Genomic DNA, 19,582 nt, shown 5'->3' with positions numbered 1-19,582 from the left:
AGTTTTTTTTAATGAGGAAAAGAGCAGGATGCAAAATGAACAAAGAAAATAAATAAAAATAAACCACCTGTGATTCTACACACCAGCATGAAAATACATGCAAAATAAATAACAAAATTATACAAGTGAAAATGGCACAGAATAAAGTATTTTGGGTTAAACTTCAAAAAGTATGTAAAATACTTGTAGAGTGAAAATGATCTATGTTGATGAAAGACCTGTAAAAATGCACACAGGACTGCAAATACACCTGTACTCACTGAATACAATAATTCCTATTGTCACAGCACCATCTACACAAACTAAACTACAAGTGCGTCCCTAACCCTGTTGTTCACATTTAAAGAATCAAATCTAAGACTGGAGCTTCAGAGCACATGCAAATGGGGTCCTCTCTATGGTGATAAAACCAGCCCATCCCAGACTCTGCAGCTGGGAGAGGATACCCAGCCCCAGGACTCTCAGGTGTTCCCATTCTCTGATCAGGACAGAACAAACACCTCACCACGGAGTTTGTGCTTGGCTGGGTGTTCCTGGTTACTCTTTTAAAAGGTAATTCATGGTAAACGAGAGACACTGAGTATGTGAGTGTATATGAGTGAGACCAGTAGATGTGTGACAGTTTCCTGACCAACATGTCTTGTGTCTGCAGGTGTCCAGTGTGACGTGCAGGTGGTGGAGTCTGGAGGAGACCTGGTGCAGCCTGGGGGGTCCCTGAGACTCACCGGTGTAGCCTCTGGATTCCCCTTCAGTAGATATGGAATGAACTGGGTTCTCCAGGCTCCAGGAAAGGGGCTGCAGTGGCTCGCATATATTTATGATGATGGAAGTAGCACATACTACGCAGACTCCGTGAAGGGCCGATTCCCCATCTCCAGAGACAACTCCAAGAACACGGTGTCTCTGCAGATGAACAACCGGTGGGCTGAGGACAAGGCCACATATTACTGTGCAAGAGACAGGGTGAGGGGACCTTACTGGGAGCCCAGACACAAACCTCCCTTCAGGAGGGAATCAGAACCACCAGGGGGCGCACACTATGCACAATTTTGCTTTGTGTTGCCAGGAGCAGGTGCAGATGGAGGTTACAGGCAGGTTTCCTGTCAGGGTCTGGGGCTTCCTGTCCACACAGCAGTTTCCCCAGGGAGCCTCTCTGGACACAGGATTCTGTGTTTACCTATTAACTGTGTGAATTAGATCATTGTTTTCCTAGGAAAACTACCCTAACATGCACAAAGACACAGTTGTTTGCATTGCTTACTCCTGTCCCTCAACATGAGTGAATTGCAGATTTCCTGAGGCACAATAGCTGAACATTTACATGCATCCCAGATGCACTCCCTGAGCATCCAGGACCACAAGCTCCCACAGCTCCCCATTATCTTCACCCAGCCCTTGTGCCAATCAAACAACGTGACACTTCCTTCATGGCACATTGCTACTCAGGACTTTAAATGAACTACAGCTTTATTCAATTCCTCTAAACAAGAGATAAATCATCTCCATGTATTACTCAGGATTCCCTCGAGCAACAGAACCCAAAGCACACTGGTTTCCATGACAAAATATGTTGAGAAGTCCCATGATCTACTGTCACAAGTTGGGGAGCCAGGAAAACCAGTGGTATAATTCTCGCCTGATTCTGAACTAGTGCCTAGTCTCAGAACCTGCAGAGCCTATGATGTAACTCTAAGAACAAGAGCAGGAGGAGACCAATGTTCCAGTTCAAACAAGCACATGGGAAGTAAAAATGAGGGAATTATTCCTCCCTCTGCATCGGATTCTACTCAGATCTATGATGGAATGGGTGGTGCCCAGGCAGAAAGAAACCATGGATGGAAATGCCAATCTCTTCTGGAAACTCATCACAGACATACACAGAAACAGTCGTGAATCTGGACACCCATGACGCAGTCAAGATGACACATAAAGGTAATCATGACAAGTCAACCTGCTGTAAATGTCGAGTTCAAAAACTGAAGATTTAGAAGTCCATGCCATCACTGGGGTGGACCCTGTTGGGCACAGCAGTGCTCCTGTGGAGAAGGAGCCCCGAGGCCCGTAGGGACTGCTGCGGTTTGAGGATCCCCTGGGTCATATCAGGTGAGACAGTTACCATCTTGGAGTGCATTTGGGTGACAGGGCATTGCCTCTCATGTGGCAGGAGAGCTGACAGGCACCATTGCACTGCCCTGGTCATTGGCATAGGAGCCTCTGCTGAGAGCAGCTAACTGAACGCTCCCTTCTTGTTCTTCCTCACCATGAACTCCAAGCTCCTAGTGTTCATGCAACTGCCCTTCTGGGATAACCAGCTCCAACCACATCACAGCAAGACACTGTCCCAGAGGATCAGTGGGGTCCCTGTCACATTGAGTTCAACTATTTGGTGTATTCAAACCCAGCTAGAGCTACTGAGATAAAACATAAGAGTCCTGAGCTGCCAGGTGTGCCAATGGATTGGACAAAGGCAGGGTGAAGGCTGGGTTCTGAAGGAAGCCTGGGACCCATGAGTACAGATTGTTCTCTCTTTGTGAGGGCTTCCTGAACAGGGGTGGCTGGAAACTCCAACTGCAGGGACTAGAGAAGGAGCTGATGCCAATATTTCCTCCCACCAATTATCATGGACAGAATTCAGTGAGCAGCACAACACCCCCCAGTAGATACTGAGCCACTGACACCAAGACATACCCACCTTTCCTTCCTCAGGTGCTTCCTTACTAGGGAAGAGTGCCTAGAACCCAGACCACCATTGCACCCTTCCTTCCAAAAACCACCATATACCCCCACAGGCACCAAGTCTACTCACCAAATAGTGAGGCAGCTTCACCTCCAGGGGAAATAGGAATTAGCCTCTTTTAATAGGAGACCAAACTCACCTAGTTAAAACTCACAACACTATGGACAAATTTGAAAAACTCTTCCCTAGAGGCAAGGAGAACTCTGCAGAGGACTGACCTGAGGGACAGAGCAGCCAATACATGACAGCACAGTGCACACAGCACATGCAAGAAATGCTTCCAGAATGTCAGGTCGTCAACAGTATGTAATCATTTCTCAAGAAAGACACTACTCTAGAAGCAGAAAAAATAACAGGATTTTCCTAAAACACTTAACAAAGCGGAGACATGGACATACAGAGTGATGGAGGAATTCATTCTAAAAGAAAAAACCATAAAAGGACATTTCCAGGGACATAATTAAAACACATATAAATAATAAGCCTCAAACAGAATTTAATACCTATCATAAGGAAACAGAGCTTTTAAAAACTATCATAAGAATACTAGCTGCGCTTGAGAAAGTCTAGAAGGCATGAGGATACCCTGACTACAGATGGAAAAGACCTAAAACCAGGTCAGGCTGAAACCTTTAAAATGCTGTAACCGAGATGTGAACCTGATTGGATATAATGAACTCAAGGCAGAAAGAAGCAGATGAATGAGTAAGTGACACGGAAAATAAAATTTTGTGAGAAATGAAGCAGGAACGAAGAGGAAAATTAAAATATTGCATCTCAAACGTATATTAGGGAATCAGCAACTCCATAAAGTGGAATAAAATTATTTTCAAAGGAGTCCCAGAAGAAGAAGACAGGGAGAAAAAAGGAGAGAAGTTTTGTCTGAGTGCATTAGAGTGGAAAATTTCCACTAAATGGTGAAGGAAACAGACATCCACATATATGAGTCACAGAGAACTCCCATTAAAATTAAAAAAAAAAAACAGCAGGCTGCCTCTGAGACATAACATAGTAAAATTCACAAAATACACAGATTAAAAAATCCCTATAAGCATGAAGACAGAAGAGTTTGCTGACGAATACGGGAAGATAAAAAAAGATTATGGCAGAAGTGTCCACAGAAACCTGCAGGAAAGAAGGGAGTGGCATAATATCCTCAAATGTTCAATTGAAAATTAGGCAGTCAATGGGGGAGACGACAAGATGGCAGAACAACGTGGAAGATTTTTGTGTGTCTCACGTCCATGAAATACAGCCAGACCAACACTAAACCATCCTACACACCTAGAAAACTGATTGAGGATTAACACAACAATCTGCACAACCTGAACCACAGAATTCAACAAGTATGTGGTGTGGAGAGGGGACCGTGGGGAGCAAGAAGCTGCAGGAAGGGAGGTGCTTTTGCAGGCGGAGAGAGGACGGAGACTGGGGAGTGGGGGAGAAAACAGGAAAAGCACCCCTCCCCAAAAGCAGCTGGAGAGAACGTGGAAAATTGGAAACAGACACAGGGACTAAACTAAAAAGGGAGAAAGGAGAAAGGAGGGTATGTAAATTCCACTAAGACTGTAAACAAGGGGAGTGCAAAGGCTGCAACTCCACAGCTCGATACCTGGAGGTGCTCTGGTGGGAAGGGAGAATCCCAGGAACAGAGTGGGGTCCGGGATGTTCTCAGGCCAACCAGGGAGAGGCAGTTGCACTGCTGGAAGGACATTTGGAGGAGACTGCCAAAGCCATCTGGTCCCAGCAGACCCCGGAAAACGGCCACATTCGCGGGTGCTACAACAAGGTCGTTTAGGGTGAAGTCTGGTGCCAGACGTGTGTTGTGATTTTCCATAATCCACGAAACGCTGCTGCTACACTCTCTCGCGAACTTTTTCTGGGGGGGGCTGGCACCTGGCCACAGTCTTCGGGCACTGACAACAACAGGGTCCAGCAAGCGTTCCTAGGTGCAGCCATTTTCGGCTCATTCGGACATTGCTCATTCGGACATAGCTTGGTGAGACCCTCCCACAGACGGGCAGAAGGGGTCAAAGCTGTGGTCCTTTGGATGTAAGGGACCGGGGAAAACATCCGTGTCTGTGACAAAACTTGGGAGAGAGGTGAGGCCTGGGGCCTGGTCATGGAGAGTGAAGGAGCGGGGAGTGGACAAGGGCTGAAGACAGAGGATGGGTGCGCAATTGCTGATCCAGGAGAACAGACTGTGTACCTGGGTGGCACCATTTTCACCTCTCCCGCGCATTTGCATTGGCACCTACAAGCACTGCAACAATCCACCCCAGGAGCCTAAAAGCGCCATCTAGTGGAGAGCAGAGCCATTACACTGAGCCCCTCCCAACTGGGCCAACAGAGCTATTCAGGAACACAAGTGTCACTGCCGCTTACTTTATGGACTATAAAGAGCTACATAGACTGACAACTAGGGGAAAAGGAAATAATTTCAGTCCTACTTCAATCTGTTAGTCAGTTCATCTAGTCAATTTTCTTTCTTTTCTTTTTTCTCTTTTACACTTCTTTTCTTTTTCTTGAATGCAGAAACAAAAAATTATTTTTATTATCAATTATTACTAAAAATATTTTTCTTAATTTTTATTACTATATTTTTTACATTTCTGTAATTTTTTTTCAAATTCTATTTTACTTCCATCATTTTATTTTACTCTACCTCAGTGTATTCCCGTTTTCAAATTACCAGTTTCCTTTTTACTTTTTCTTTCTTTTTCTTTTTTTCTCTTCTTCCTTTCTGTAGTTGTTCTGGAATGCAGAATGAGAAAAAACTTCATTTTACTTTCAATTTCTATTAAAAATATTTTTCCTTAATTTTTTTTACTATATTGATTGCTTTTTATTTTAATTTTTTTTTCTTTTTCAACGTTTTATTTATTTTTGGGACAGAGAGAGACAGAGCATGAATGGGGGAGGGGCAGAGAGAGAGGGAGACACAGAACCGGAAACAGGCTCCAGGCTCTGAGCCATCAGCCCAGAGCCCGACGCGGGGCTCGAACTCATGGACCGCGAGATCGTGACCTGGCTGAAGTCGGACGCTTAACCGACTGCGCCACCCAGGCGCCCCTATATTGATTGCTTTTATGTAAATTTTTTCAAATTCTATTTTACTTTCATCATTTTATTTTAGTCTACTACGGTGTATTCATTTTTGAATTTTCAAATGATTTCCTTTTAATCCTTTTTGTATCTTTTTTCTCTTTTTTGTTTCCTCTCTTTTTTCTAGAATACAGAAAAAGAAAAAAATCACATTTATTTTTAATTTTTATTAAAAATATTTTTATTTTTTCCACTCTATTCTTTACTTTCCTGTATATTTTTTCAAACTCTACTTTACTCCCATAATCTCATTTTAGTCTACTTCAATGTATTCATTTTTTCAAATTCTCAAATTGTTTCCTTTTTTTTCTCCCCCTCCCATTTTTTTTTCTAATCTGTCTAACCACTTTCAAAACCCAGAACAAAACACACCTAGGATCTAGCATATTCCATTCAATTTGTGTGTGTGTGTTTAATTTTTAATTTTAATATTTCTGTAATTTTATCTTTTCATTTCAATTTTTCGACCTCATTAATTCCTTTTCTCCCTTCAAAATGATAAACTGAAGGCATTCACCCCAAAAGAAAGACCACGAAGAAATGACAGCCAGGGATTTAACCAACACAGATACAAGCATGACTTCTGAACCCGAATTTAGAATCAAAATAAGAATACTAGCTGCAGTCAAAAATAGATTAGAATCCCTTTCTGCAGAGATAAAAGAGGTAAAAAATAGCCAGAATGAAATTTAAAATGCTATAACTGAGCTGCAATCACAGATGGATGCAGCGGTGGCACGGATGGATGAGGCAGAAAAGAGAATCAGCGTTATAGAGGACAACCTTATAGAGAATAATGAAGCAGAAAAAAAGAGGGAGATTAAGGCAAAAGAGCAAGATTTAAGAATTAGAGAAATCAGTGACTCATTAAAAAGGAACAACATGAGAATCATAGGGGTCCCGGAAGTGGAAGAGAGAAATAGGGGTGGAAGGGTTATGTGAGCAAATCATAGCGGAAATGTTTCCTAACCTGGGCAAAGACACAGACATCAAAATCCAGGAAGCACGGAGGACTCCCATTAGATTCCACCAAAACCGACCATCAACAAGGCACATCATAATCAAATTGATAATGTACTCAGGCAAGGAGAGAATCATAAAACCAACAGGGAAACGAAGTCCATAACTTACAAGGGAAGACAGGAACAGCAAATAAAACCCAAAACCAGTAGAAGGCAGGAAATACTAAAGACTAGAGCAGAAATTAGTGCTATTGAAACCAAAACACAGTAGAACACATCAATGAAACTAAAAGCTGGTGCTTTGAAAGAATTAACAAAATTGATAAACCACTATCCAGTTTGATCAAAAAGAAAACGGAAAGGACCCAAATAAGTAAAATCAAGAATGACAGAGGAGAGATCACAACCAACACAACAGAAATGAAAACAGTAATAAGAGAATATTATCAGCAATTATATGCCAATAAAATGGGCAATCTGGAAGAAATGAACAAATTCCTAGAAACATATACACTACAAAAACTTAAACAGGAAGAAATAGAAAATTTGAACCGACCCATAACCAGTAAGGAAATCGAATTAGTAATCAAAAATCTGCCAAAAGACAACAGTCCAGGACCAGATGGCTTTCCAGAGGAATTCTACCAAACATATAAGGAAGAGTTAAAACCTATTCTCTTGAAGGTTAGAGTGGGAGAGAGCCAAAGCATAAGAGACTGTTAAAAACTGAGAACAAACTGAGGGTTGATGGGGGGTGGGAGGGAGGGGAGGGTTGGTGATGGGTATTGAGGAGGGCACCTTTTGGGATGAGCACTGGGTGTTGTATGGAAACCAGTTTGTCAATAAATTTCATACATATATAAAAAAAACCTATTCTCTTGAAACTGTTCTAAAAAGTAGAAATTGAAGGAAAACTTCCAAACCCTTTCTATGAAGACAGCATTACCTCGATTCCAAAAACAGACACAGACAACACTTAAAAAGAGAACTATACACCAATTTCCCTGATGAACATGGATGCAAAAATCCTCAACAAGATATTATCCAACCAGAAACAATAATACATTAAAAAATTCTTCACCACGACCAAGTGGGATTTATACCTGGGATGCAGGGCTGGCTCAATATCTGTAAAACAATTAACGGGATTCATCACATCGATAAAAGAAAGGACAGGAACCATATGATCCTCTCCATAGATGCAGAGAAAGCATTTGACAAAATACAACATCCTTTCTTGATAAAAACCCTCCAGAAAGTAGGGATAGAAGGACCATACCTCGAGATCATAAAAGCCATCTATGAACGACCCAATGCTAATATCATCCTCAATGGGGAAAAACTGAGAGCTTTCTCCCTAAGGTCAGGAACAAGACAGGGATGTCCACTCTCACCACTGTTATTCAACATGGTATTGGAAGTCTTAGCCTCTGCACTCAGACAACACAAAGAAATAAAAGGCATCCAAATCGGCCAGGAGGCGGTCAAACTTTCACTCTTCACAGATGACATGATAGTCTATATGGAAAACCCAAAAGACCCCACCAAAAAACTGCTAGAATTGATTCATGAATTCAGCCAAGTGGCAGGATATACAATCAACGCAGAGAAATCGGTTGCATTCCTATACACCAACAATGAAGCAACAGAAAGAGAAATCAAGGAATCTATCCCATTTACAGTAGCACCAAAAACCATAAAATACCCAGGAAGAAATCTAACCAAAGAGGTGAAAAATCTTTACACTGAAAACTATAGAAAGCTTATGAAAGAAATTGAAGAAGAAAAATAGGAAAAACATTCCATGCTCCTGAATAGGAAGAACAAATATTGTTAAAATGCCGATAGTACCCAAAGTAATCTACATATTCAATGCAATCCCGATCAAAGTGACACCAGCATTCTTCACAGAGCTGGAAAAAATAATCCTAAAATTTTTATGGAACCAGAAAAGCCGCCGAATAGCCAAAGAAATCTTGAAAAAGAAAACCAAAGCAGGAGGCATCACAATCCCAGACTTCAAGCTATACTTGAAAGCTGTAATCATCAAGACAGTATGGTACTGGCACCAGAACAGACACGCAGGGGCATCTGAGTGGATCAGTCTGTTAAGCATCCGACTTTGACTCAGGTCACGATCTGGCAGTTCGTGAGTTAGAGTCCCACATCAGGCTGTGTGCTGACAGCGCAGAGCCTGAAGCCTGCTTGGAATTCTGTGTCTTCCTCTCTCTCTGACTCTCCCCCGCTCATGCTCTGTCTCTGTCTCTGAAAAGTAATAAATAAATGCAAAAAAATTAAAAAAAAAAACAAGAACAGACACTCAGATCAATGGAACAGAATACGAAATCCAGAAATGGACCCACAAATGTATGGCCAACTAATCTTTCACAAAGCAGGAAAGACTATCCAATGGAATAAAGACAGTGTCTTCAGCAAGTGGTGCTGGGAAAACTGGACAGCGACATGCAGAAGAATGAACCTGGACCATTTTCTTACACCATACACAAAAATAAACTCAAAATGGATGAAAGACCTCAATGTAAGTCAGGAAACCATCAACATCCTCGAGCAGAAAGCAGGCAAAAACATCTTTGATCTTGGCCACACCAACTTCCTACTCAACACGTCCCTGGAGGCAAGGGAAAAAAACAGCAAAAATGAACTACTGGGAACTCATCAAAATCAAAAGTTTCTGCATAGTGAAGGCAACAATCAGCAAAACTAAAATTCAACTGACAAAATGGGAGAAGATATTTGCAAATGACATCTCAGATAAAGAGTTAGTATCCAAAACCTATAAAGAATTTATCAAACTCAACACCCAAAACACAATCCAGTGAAGAAACGGGAAAAAGACATGAATAGACACTTCTCCAAAGAAGACATCCAGATGGCCAACCGACACATGAAAAAATGCTCCACATCACTCATCATCACAGAAATGCCAATCAAAACCCTAATGAGATACCACCTGACACCTGTCAGAATGGCTAACATTAACAACTGAGTCAACAACAGATGTTGGCAAGGATGCAGAGAGAGGATCTCTTTTGCATTTTGGGGGGCAACCCAAGCTGGTGCAGCCACTCTGGAAAACTGGAGATTCCTCAAAAAACGAAAAATAGAACTCCCCTACGACCCAGCAATTGCACTACTAGGCATTTATCCACGGGACACAGGTGTTCTGTTTCAAAGGGACACATGCACCCCCATGTTTATAGCAGCACTATCAACAATAGCCAAAGTATGGAAAGAGCCAAATGTCCATTGATGGGTGAATGGATAAAGAAGTGGTAAATATATACAATGGAGTATTACTCGGCAATCAAAAAGATGAAATCTTGCCATTTGCAAATATGTGGATGGAACTAGAGGGTATTATGCTAAGTGAAATGAGTCAGTCAGAGAAAGACAAAACTCATATGAGTTCACTCATATGAGGACTTTAAGAGACAAAACAGATGAACATAAGGGAAGGGAAACAAAAATAATATGAAAACATGGAGGAGACAGAGCATAAGAGACTCATAAATATGGAGAACAAACAGAGGGCTACTGGAGGGGTTGTGGGAGGGGGGATGGGCTAAACTGGTAAGGGGCACTAAGGAATCTACTCCTGAAATCATTGTTGCGCTATATACTAACTAAATTGGATGTTAATTTTTAAAACTAAAAATAAATACTAATTAATAATAAAAAAATAAAATATTTTAAGAGAAAATAATGCGTGATCATCCTGTTGAGGTAAATATTTCTTAAAGATTATGCCGAAGCCTCCATTAATAAAGGTAAAACTCCAAAACTGAAAAAAAAAGAATTCTTCATATTGTCACACCGCCATCCACACAAACTAATATAGAAGTGCGTCCCTAACCCTGCCATTCACTTTTACACAATCAAATCTAAGTCTGGAGCTTGATATATATGTCAGAGGACATGCAAATGGGGCCCTCTTTGTGCTGATAAAACCAACCCAGCCTGACCGTGCAGCTGGGAGACGAGCCCCAGCCCCAGGAGTCACAGGTGTTCCCATTCTGTGATCAGCACAGAACACACACACCTCACCATGGAGTTTCTGCTGGGCTGGGTGTTCCTGGTTGCTCTTTTAAAAGGTAATTCATGGTGAACGAGGGACACTGAGTCTGTGAATGGATATGAGTGAAACAGTGGATGTGTGACAGTTTCCTGACCAAAATGTCTTGTGTCTGCAGGTGTCCAGTGTGACGTGCAGCTGGAGGAGTCTGGGGGAGACCTGGTGAAGCCTGGGGGGTCCCTGAGACTCACCTGTGTAGCCTCTGGATTCACCTTCAGTAGCTATGCAATGCACTGGGTCCGCCAGGCTCCAGGGAAGGGGCTGCAGTGGGTCGCAGCAATTAGTAGTGGAGGTAGCACATACTACCCAGACTCCGTGAAGGGCCGATTCACCATCTCCAGAGACAACGCCAAGAACACGCTTTATCTGCAGATGAACAGCCTCAAGACCGAGGACACGGCCACATATTACTGTGCGAGAGACACAGTGAGGGGACATCACTGGGAACCCAGACACAAACCTCCCTGCAGGAGGGGATCAGCACCACCAGGGGGCGCACACTATGCACAATTCTCCTTTGTGTTCCCAGGCACAGGTGCAGATGGAGGTTACAGGCAGGTTTCCTGTCAGGGTCTGGGGCTTCCTCTCCACACAGCAGTTTCCCCAGGGAGCCTCCCTGGTTATATGATTCTGTGTTTACCTATTAACTCTCTGAATTAGCAACTGGGTTCTCATAGGGAAACTAGACTAACGTGCACAAACACAGTTGTTTGCACTTGCTTACTCCTGCCCTCAACATGAGTGAATTACAGATTTCCTGAGGCACAACAGCTGCACATTTACAGGATTCCCAGATGTGCTCCCTGTGCAGCCAGGACCACAGGATCCCACAGCTCCTCCTTATCCACACCCAGCCCTTGTCCCAGTCAACCAACGTGACACTTTCTTCATAGCCCTTTGCTACTCAGGACTTTAAATGAGCTACAGCTTTATTCAAGTACTCTAAAAGAGAGACAAACAATCTCCATGTATTACTCAAGATTCCCCTGAGGAACACAACCCAAAGGTCATTGGTTTCCATAACTAAATATGTTGAGAAGTCCCATGATCTACTGTCACAAGCTGAAGACCCAGGAAAACCAGTGATGTAATTCTTGTCTGATTCTGACTAGTGTCCAGTCTCAGAACGTGGAGAGCTGATGATGTAACTCTCAGAAAAAGGGCCGGAGGAGACCAATATTCCAGTTCAAACAAGCACATGGGAAGTAAAAATGAGGGACATGGGGGAAATGAAGCTGGAAAGAAGAGGAAAATTAAAATATTGCATCACAAACATACACTTAAGGAAATCAGCAACTCCATAAACTGTAATAACATTCTTTTGAAAGGAGTCCCAAAAGAATAAGAGGGAGAAAAAGGGGGATACATTTTAGCTGAGAGAATACAGTGAAAATTTCCACAAGCTGGGGAAGGAAACAGACATCCACATCTAGGAGGCAGAGAGAACACCAATTAAAATAAAAAAAAAGCAGGCCAACACTGAGACATATCATAGGAAAATGGCAAAATATCCAGATAAAGAAAAACCATAAAAGCATCAACACAAAAGAAGTTGCTAACTAACAAGGGAAGATTAAAAAAAAAAACTATGGCATGTGTCTCTACAGAAACCTTCATGCAAGGAGGGAGTGGCATCATATCCTCAACATGCACAATTGAAAATTATGCAGCTAAGAATACTTTCTCCAGTAAGGCAGTCATTCAGATACAAGGAGTGATAGAATTTCCCAGACAAACACCAAAGGAGTTCATGGCCTCTAAATCAGCCCTGCGAGAAATTAAAGGGGACCCTTTGAGTGGGAAAGGAAGACTAAAAGTAACAAAGACTAGAAATAAACAGAGAAAATCTCCAGAAACAAGGACTTTGGAGGTAACACTATGGCACTAAGTTTATATCTATCAATAATTACTGTGAATGTAAATGGACAAAATGCTCCAATCAAAAGACATAGGATACCAGAATGGATAAAAACAAATACAAGATCCTTCTACACTGCACACGATTGACTCATTTTCAACCTAAAACACCTGTACATTGAAAGTGAGGAGAGGGTGAACAATTTATCATCCTAATGGACGTCAAAAGAAAGTTGTAGTACCACACTCATATCACACTACTTTTCAAACCAAAGTCTGTTACAAGAGATCAGGAAGGCAGTATATCATCATAAAGGGGTCTATCCAACAAGAAGATCTGAAGCTTTAAATATTTATACCCCCAAAATGTAAGCACTGAAATATATAACTCAATTAATAAAAAACATAAAGAAACTCATTGATAATAGACAATAGTAATAAAAGAGAACATTAACACTCCACTTACAACAATAGAAAGACAATGTAAGCTGAAAATCAATAAGGAAACAATGGCTTTGAAAGACACATGGACTGAATGGACTTAACAGATATATTCACAACATTCCATTCTAAAGCACCAGAATACACATTCTTTCTGAGTGTGCATGGAACATTCTCCAGAACAGATCACATACTATGTCACAAATCAGCCCTCTACAAGTACAAAAAGACTGAGATCATTCCGTGTGTATTTTCAAACCACAACACTATGAAACTTGAAGTCGACCACAAGAAAAATTTGAGCAACACCGCCAATACATTAGGTTAAAGAACATTGTAGTAAAAGCGGAATGAGATGTTCAGGAAATTACAGAAGCACTAAAAAATACATGGAAGCAAACGAAAATGAAAACATGCCAGTTCCAAACCATCTGGATGCAGCAAATTTGATGGAAGAGTGAAAGATATAGCAGCACAGGCCAAACTCAAGAAAGAAGAAAGGTCTCAAACACACAACCACCTTACAACTAAAGGAGCTAGAAAAAGAACAACAAATGAACCCTAAAGCCAGCAGGAACAGGTAAGCAAAAAAGATTAGAGCAGAAATAAATGATATAGAAACAAAGAAAAACAGTAGAACAGATGAATGAAACTATAAGTTGGTTTCTGTAAGAATAAATAAAAATGAGTACTCCTGTATCCCTTGGATAAATTCCTAGCAGTGCTATTGCTGGGTCATAGGGTAGGTCTATTTTTAATTTTCTGAGGAACCTGCACACTGCTTTCCAGAGCGGCTGCACCAATTTGCATTCCCACCAACAGTGCAAGAGGGTTCCTGTTTCTCCACATCCTCTCCAGCATCTATAGTCTCCTGATTTGTTCATTTTGGCCACTCTGACTGGCGTGAGGTGATACCTGAGTGTGGTTTTGATTTGTATTTCCCTGATAAGGAGCGACGCTGAACATCTTTTCATGTGCCTGTTGGCCATCTGGATGTCTTTTTTTTTTTTTTATGAAATTTATTGACAAATTGGTTTCCATACAACACCCAGTGCTCATCCCAAAAGGTGCCCTCCTCAATACCCATCACCCACCCTCCCCTCCCTCCCAACCCCCATCAACCCTCAGTTTGTTCTCAGTTTTTAACAGTCTCTTATGCTTTGGCTCTCTCCCACTCTAACCTCTTTTTTTTTTTTTTCCTTCCCTTCCCCCATGGGTTCCTGTTAAGTTTCTCCGGATCCACATAAGAGTGAAACCATATGGTATCTGTCTTTCTCTGTATGGCTTATTTCACTTAGCATTACACTCTCCAGTTCCATCCACGTTGCTACAAAGGGCCATATTTCATTTTTTCTCATTGCCACATAGTACTCCATTGTGTATATATACCACAATTTCTTTATCCATTCATCAGTTGATGGACATTTAGGCTCTTTCCATAATTTGGCTATTGTTGAGAGTGCTGCTATGAACATTGGGGTACAAGTGCCCCTATGCATCAGTACTCCTGTATCCCTTGGATAAATTCCTAGCAGTGCTATTGCTGGGTCATAGGGTAGGTCTATTTTTAATTTTCTGAGGAACCTCCACACTGCTTTCCAGAGCGGCTGCACCAATTTGCATTCCCACCAACAGTGCAAGAGGGTTCCCGTTTCTCCACATCCTCTCCAGCATCTATAGTCTCCTGATTTGTTCATTTTGGCCACTCTGACTGGCGTGAGGTGATACCTGAGTGTGGTTTTGATTTGTATTTCCCTGATAAGGAGCGACGCTGAACATCTTTTCATGTGCCTGTTGGCCATCTGGATGTCTTTTTTTTTTTTTATGAAATTTATTGACAAATTGGTTTCCATACAACACCCAGTGCTCATCCCAAAAGGTGCCCTCCTCAATACCCATCACCCACCCTCCCCTCCCTCCCAACCCCCATCAACCCTCAGTTTGTTCTCAGTTTTTAACAGTCTCTTATGCTTTGGCTCTCTCCCACTCTAACCTCTTTTTTTTTTTTTTCCTTCCCTTCCCCCATGGGTTCCTGTTAAGTTTCTCCGGATCCACATAAGAGTGAAACCATATGGTATCTGTCTTTCTCTGTATGGCTTATTTCACTTAGCATTACACTCTCCAGTTCCATCCACGTTGCTACAAAGGGCCATATTTCATTTTTTCTCATTGCCACATAGTACTCCATTGTGTATATATACCACAATTTCTTTATCCATTCATCAGTTGATGGACATTTAGGCTCTTTCCATAATTTGGCTATTGTTGAGAGTGCTGCTATGAACATTGGGGTACAAGTGCCCCTATGCATCAGTACTCCTGTATCCCTTGGATAAATTCCTAGCAGTGCTATTGCTGGGTCATAGGGTAGGTCTATTTTTAATTTTCTGAGGAACCTCCACACTGCTTTCCAGAGCGGCTGCACCAATTTGCATTCCCACCAACAGTGCAAGAGGGTTCCCGTTTCTCCACATCCTCTCCAGCATCTATAGTCTCCTGATTTGTTCATTTTGGCCACTCTGACTGGCGTGAGGTGATACCTGAGTGTGGTTTTGATTTGTATTTCCCTGATAAGGAGCGACGCTGAACATCTTTTCATGTGCCTGTTGGCCATCTGGATGTCTTCTTTAGAGAAGTGTCTATTCATGTTTTCTGCCCATTTCTTCACTGGGTTATTTGTTTTTCAGGTGTGGAGTTTGGTGAGCTCTTTATAGATTTTAGATACTAGCCCTTTGTCCGATATGTCATTTGCAAATATCTTTTCCCATTCCGTTGGTTGCCTTTTAGTTTTGTTGGTTGTTTCCTTTGCTGTGCAGAAGCTTTTTATCTTCATAAGGTCCCAGTAATTCACTTTTGCTTTTAATTCCCTTCCCTTTGGGGATGTGTCGAGTAAGAGATTGCTACGGCTGAGGTCAGAGAGGTCTTTTCCAGCTTTCTCCTCTAAGGTTCTGATGGTTTCCTGTCTCACATTTAGGTCCTTTATCCATTTTGAGTTTATTTTTGTAACTGGTGTGAGAAAGTGGTCAAGTTTCAACCTTCTGCATGTTGCTGTCCAGTTCTCCCAGCACCATTTGTTAAAGAGGCTGTCTTTTTTCCATTGGATGTTCTTTCCTGCTTTGTCAAAGATGAGTTGGCCATACATTTGTGGGTCTAGTTCTGGGGTTTCTTGCTATTCCATTGGTCTGTGTGTCTGTTTTTGTGCCAATACCATGCTGTCTTGATGATTACAACAATTGTCAAGAAAATACTTGCAGGGGCGCCTGGGTGGCTCAGTCGGTTAAGCGTCCGACTTTGGCTCAGGTCGTAATCTTGCGGTCCGTGAGTTCGAGCCCCGTGTCGGGCTCTGGGCTGGCAGCTCAGAGCCTGGAGCCTGTTTCAGATTCTGTGTCTCCCTCTCTTTGACCCTCCCCCATTCATACTCTGTCTCTCTCTGTCTCAAAAATAAATAAACGTTAAAAAAAAAAGAAAGAGAATACTCGCACATTGAATCCACCAATACATTAAAAGGATCCTTTAACGTGACCAGGTGGGATTTATTCCTTGGCTGTAAGGGTGGTTCAATAGTCACAAATAAATCAATGTAGTACATACCATCAATCAAAGAAAGGATACGAATGATATGACCCTCTCAATAGATGCAAAAAAAAATTTGACATAGTACAGCATCCTTTCTTGATAAAACCCTCAACAACGGGTAGAGGAAACACATCTCAACATCATAAAGTCCATACATGAAAACCCCACAGCTAATATCCTCAGTGGGGAAAAACAATATTTTCCTACTGTCAGGAACACAAGAGGGATGTCCACTCCCATCATTCTACTTAACACAGCAGTGGAAGTCTTATCCTCAAAAACAGACAACAACAAAAAATAAACGCATTCAAGTTGTAAAAGAAGAAGTCAAACATTCCCTCTTCACAGATGACATGACACTCTATATAAAAAACTCAAGACTCCACCAAAATATTGCAAGAACTGATACACAAATTCAGCAAAGACACAAGATACAGTATCAACATAGTGAAATCGGCTGCATTTCTACACAGCAATAATGAAGAAACAGAAAGAAAAATTAAAAAAAACTATCCATCCCGTTTACAATTGCACCAAATATAATAGGATACCTAAAGAGTTAAAATATCTGTACTCTGACGACGCTAAAAGGAGTGAAGGAAACTGAGGATGACACAAAGAAATGGAAACACCTTCAGTGTTCATGGATTTAAGGAGCAAGGAGTGTTGAAATGTCTACGCTATACAAAGAAACGGGAGAATTCATGATTATGGATTTCATGCTATATTACAAAGCTGTACTTATCAAGACAGTAAGCTACAAGCACAAAAGAGACACATAGATCAAGAGAACAGAAGAGTAAACCCAGATATGGACTCACAAATGTATGGCCACCTCATCTTGGATGAAGTAGGAAAGACTATGTAATGGGAAAAAAGACAGCCTTGTCAACAAAGGGTGTTGGGAAAACTGGACCAGAACATGCAGAAGAATGCAACTGAACCACTTTCTTACTCCATACACAAAAATAAATCCAAATGGGTGAAAGACCTAAATGTGAGACAAGAGACCATCAAATCCTAGAGAAGAACACAGGCAGCAACCTCCTGGACATCGGACATAGCAACTTCTTACTAGACGTGTCTCGAGAGGCAAGGGAAACAACAGCAAACTTGAACTACTGGGACCTCATCGAAATAAAAACCTTCTGCACAGCTAAAGAAACAATCAATTAATCTAAAAGGCATTCTACAGAAATTAAAAAGGTATTTGCAAGCCACATATCTGATAAAGGCCTACTATCCAAAATCTATAAAAAAAACTTCTCAAACTCAACACCCAAAATACAAAGAATCCAGTGGAGAAATGGTCAGAAGACATGAGGGGATACTTTTCCAAACAAAGGATTCAGATGGCTAACTGACACACGAACATACGCTCAACATCACTCATCATCAGGGAATTACAAATCAAAACTACAATGAGAGATGCCCGCACACCTGTCAGAATGGCTACAATTAACAACTCAGGAAACAACAGATATTGATGAGGATGAGGAGAGAAGGGAACCCTTTTATACTCTTGGTGGGAATGCCAAGTGCCCAGACCATTCCAGAAAACAGTTTAAAAACTAAAAATTAAACAACCTTACACTCCAGCAATTGCTCTACTAGGAATTCATCCAAAGCATACAAAACTTCTGATTTGAGGAAGCACATGCACCCCAATGTTTACAGCAGCATTAACTATGACAGCCAAACTAAGGAAAGAGACCAAAAGTCCACCATGTGATTAATCTGCTATATGTATAGAATGGCATATTACTCAGTCATAAAAAAGAATGAAATCTTGCCATTTGCAAAGATGTTGATGCAGCTAGAGGGTATCATGCTAAGCAAAGTAAGTCAGTCAAAGATGACAAACACCATATGATTTCCTCATATGGGGAATGTAGATCTAGGGGAAGGGGAAAAAGAGCAAGAAATCATAAAAATAAACTCTAAGGTTAGAGACCAAACTGAGGGTTGCTGGAGGGCAGGTGTGTGGGGGATGGGATAATGGGTGTTGGGGATTAAGGAGGCCCCGTGTTGTGATGAGTTCTGGGTTTTAATGTAAGTGATGAACCAATAAATTCTACTACTGAAATTAATATTACACAATATGTTAACTAACAAATATTTAAACACAAACTTAAAAAATTTAAAAAGTGGAAAAAAGGAAGGGAGAATTGTTGTCACAAATTGTCATGAACATGGAATCTAAGGTCGTGAGTCTAACGTCTTGCATTTACTCATTATATCCCTAACTGATGGTGGACATAAATTAACATACTCATGAATTTTCACAGCAGTGCCAGGTGGACTGGAATTCAAACCACAGCTGCCCTTCCCAACTCCACTGTGCCCACACATCATGGGCAGCTTGTCCAGACAACTGCACAAGAACCCAGGTTGGGCCTCAACAGGGACCCACATCTGCAGAACTGGAAAGTGTGGACAGTTGACGCTTCCTGAGAAGCTCTGGGGTTCCTTCCCCGAATAGCTGTCTCAGCTCCCTTGTCTTCCTTTACTGTCTCTTGAAGAGAACCATGTCCCCTGTTAGTGGTTCATGAAAGTGAGCGGCTATATGTTCTATAAACATTCAATATGACAGATAACATACAAGGGGACAAAAAAAAAAAAAAACCCCATATGATGCAGCCTGTCTCACGGCTCCTATTCCCAATGTGGTAGAGTACAAATAAGCCTAAGCATTCATTTGATCAAAAACTGCACAGGACGTTGGAAAAGTATTAAGAGATGAGAAGCCTGGAAGAATTCCACAAATGCAGATATGAGCTCCCCTTGGAAGGAAGAAGAAAAATTACAGTC

General features: G+C 41.6%; 2 gene segments (V, D, J or C); both read left to right on the top strand.

Annotated features, from left to right (window-relative positions):
- Positions 1-482: 482 nt before the first annotated feature.
- On the top strand, positions 483-1,197 carry LOC115508085 (the record flags this gene model as incomplete). The annotated part of the segment is given in 2 exon segments: positions 483-552; positions 653-1,197. Coding segments are annotated over 2 exon segments (615 nt in total), but the record flags the coding sequence as incomplete, so codon positions are not given.
- A 9,607-nt stretch (positions 1,198-10,804) lies between these two features.
- Positions 10,805-19,253, top strand: LOC116737919. The segment is given in 3 exon segments: positions 10,805-10,916; positions 11,016-11,432; positions 19,060-19,253. Coding segments are annotated over 3 exon segments (657 nt in total).
- Positions 19,254-19,582: the final 329 nt, after the last annotated feature.

The sequence above is a fragment of the Lynx canadensis genome, chromosome B3 (assembly GCF_007474595.2).
Source record: "Lynx canadensis isolate LIC74 chromosome B3, mLynCan4.pri.v2, whole genome shotgun sequence".
Classification (NCBI taxonomy): domain Eukaryota; kingdom Metazoa; phylum Chordata; class Mammalia; order Carnivora; family Felidae; genus Lynx; species Lynx canadensis.
This window is presented reverse-complemented; position numbering and strand designations above follow the sequence as displayed.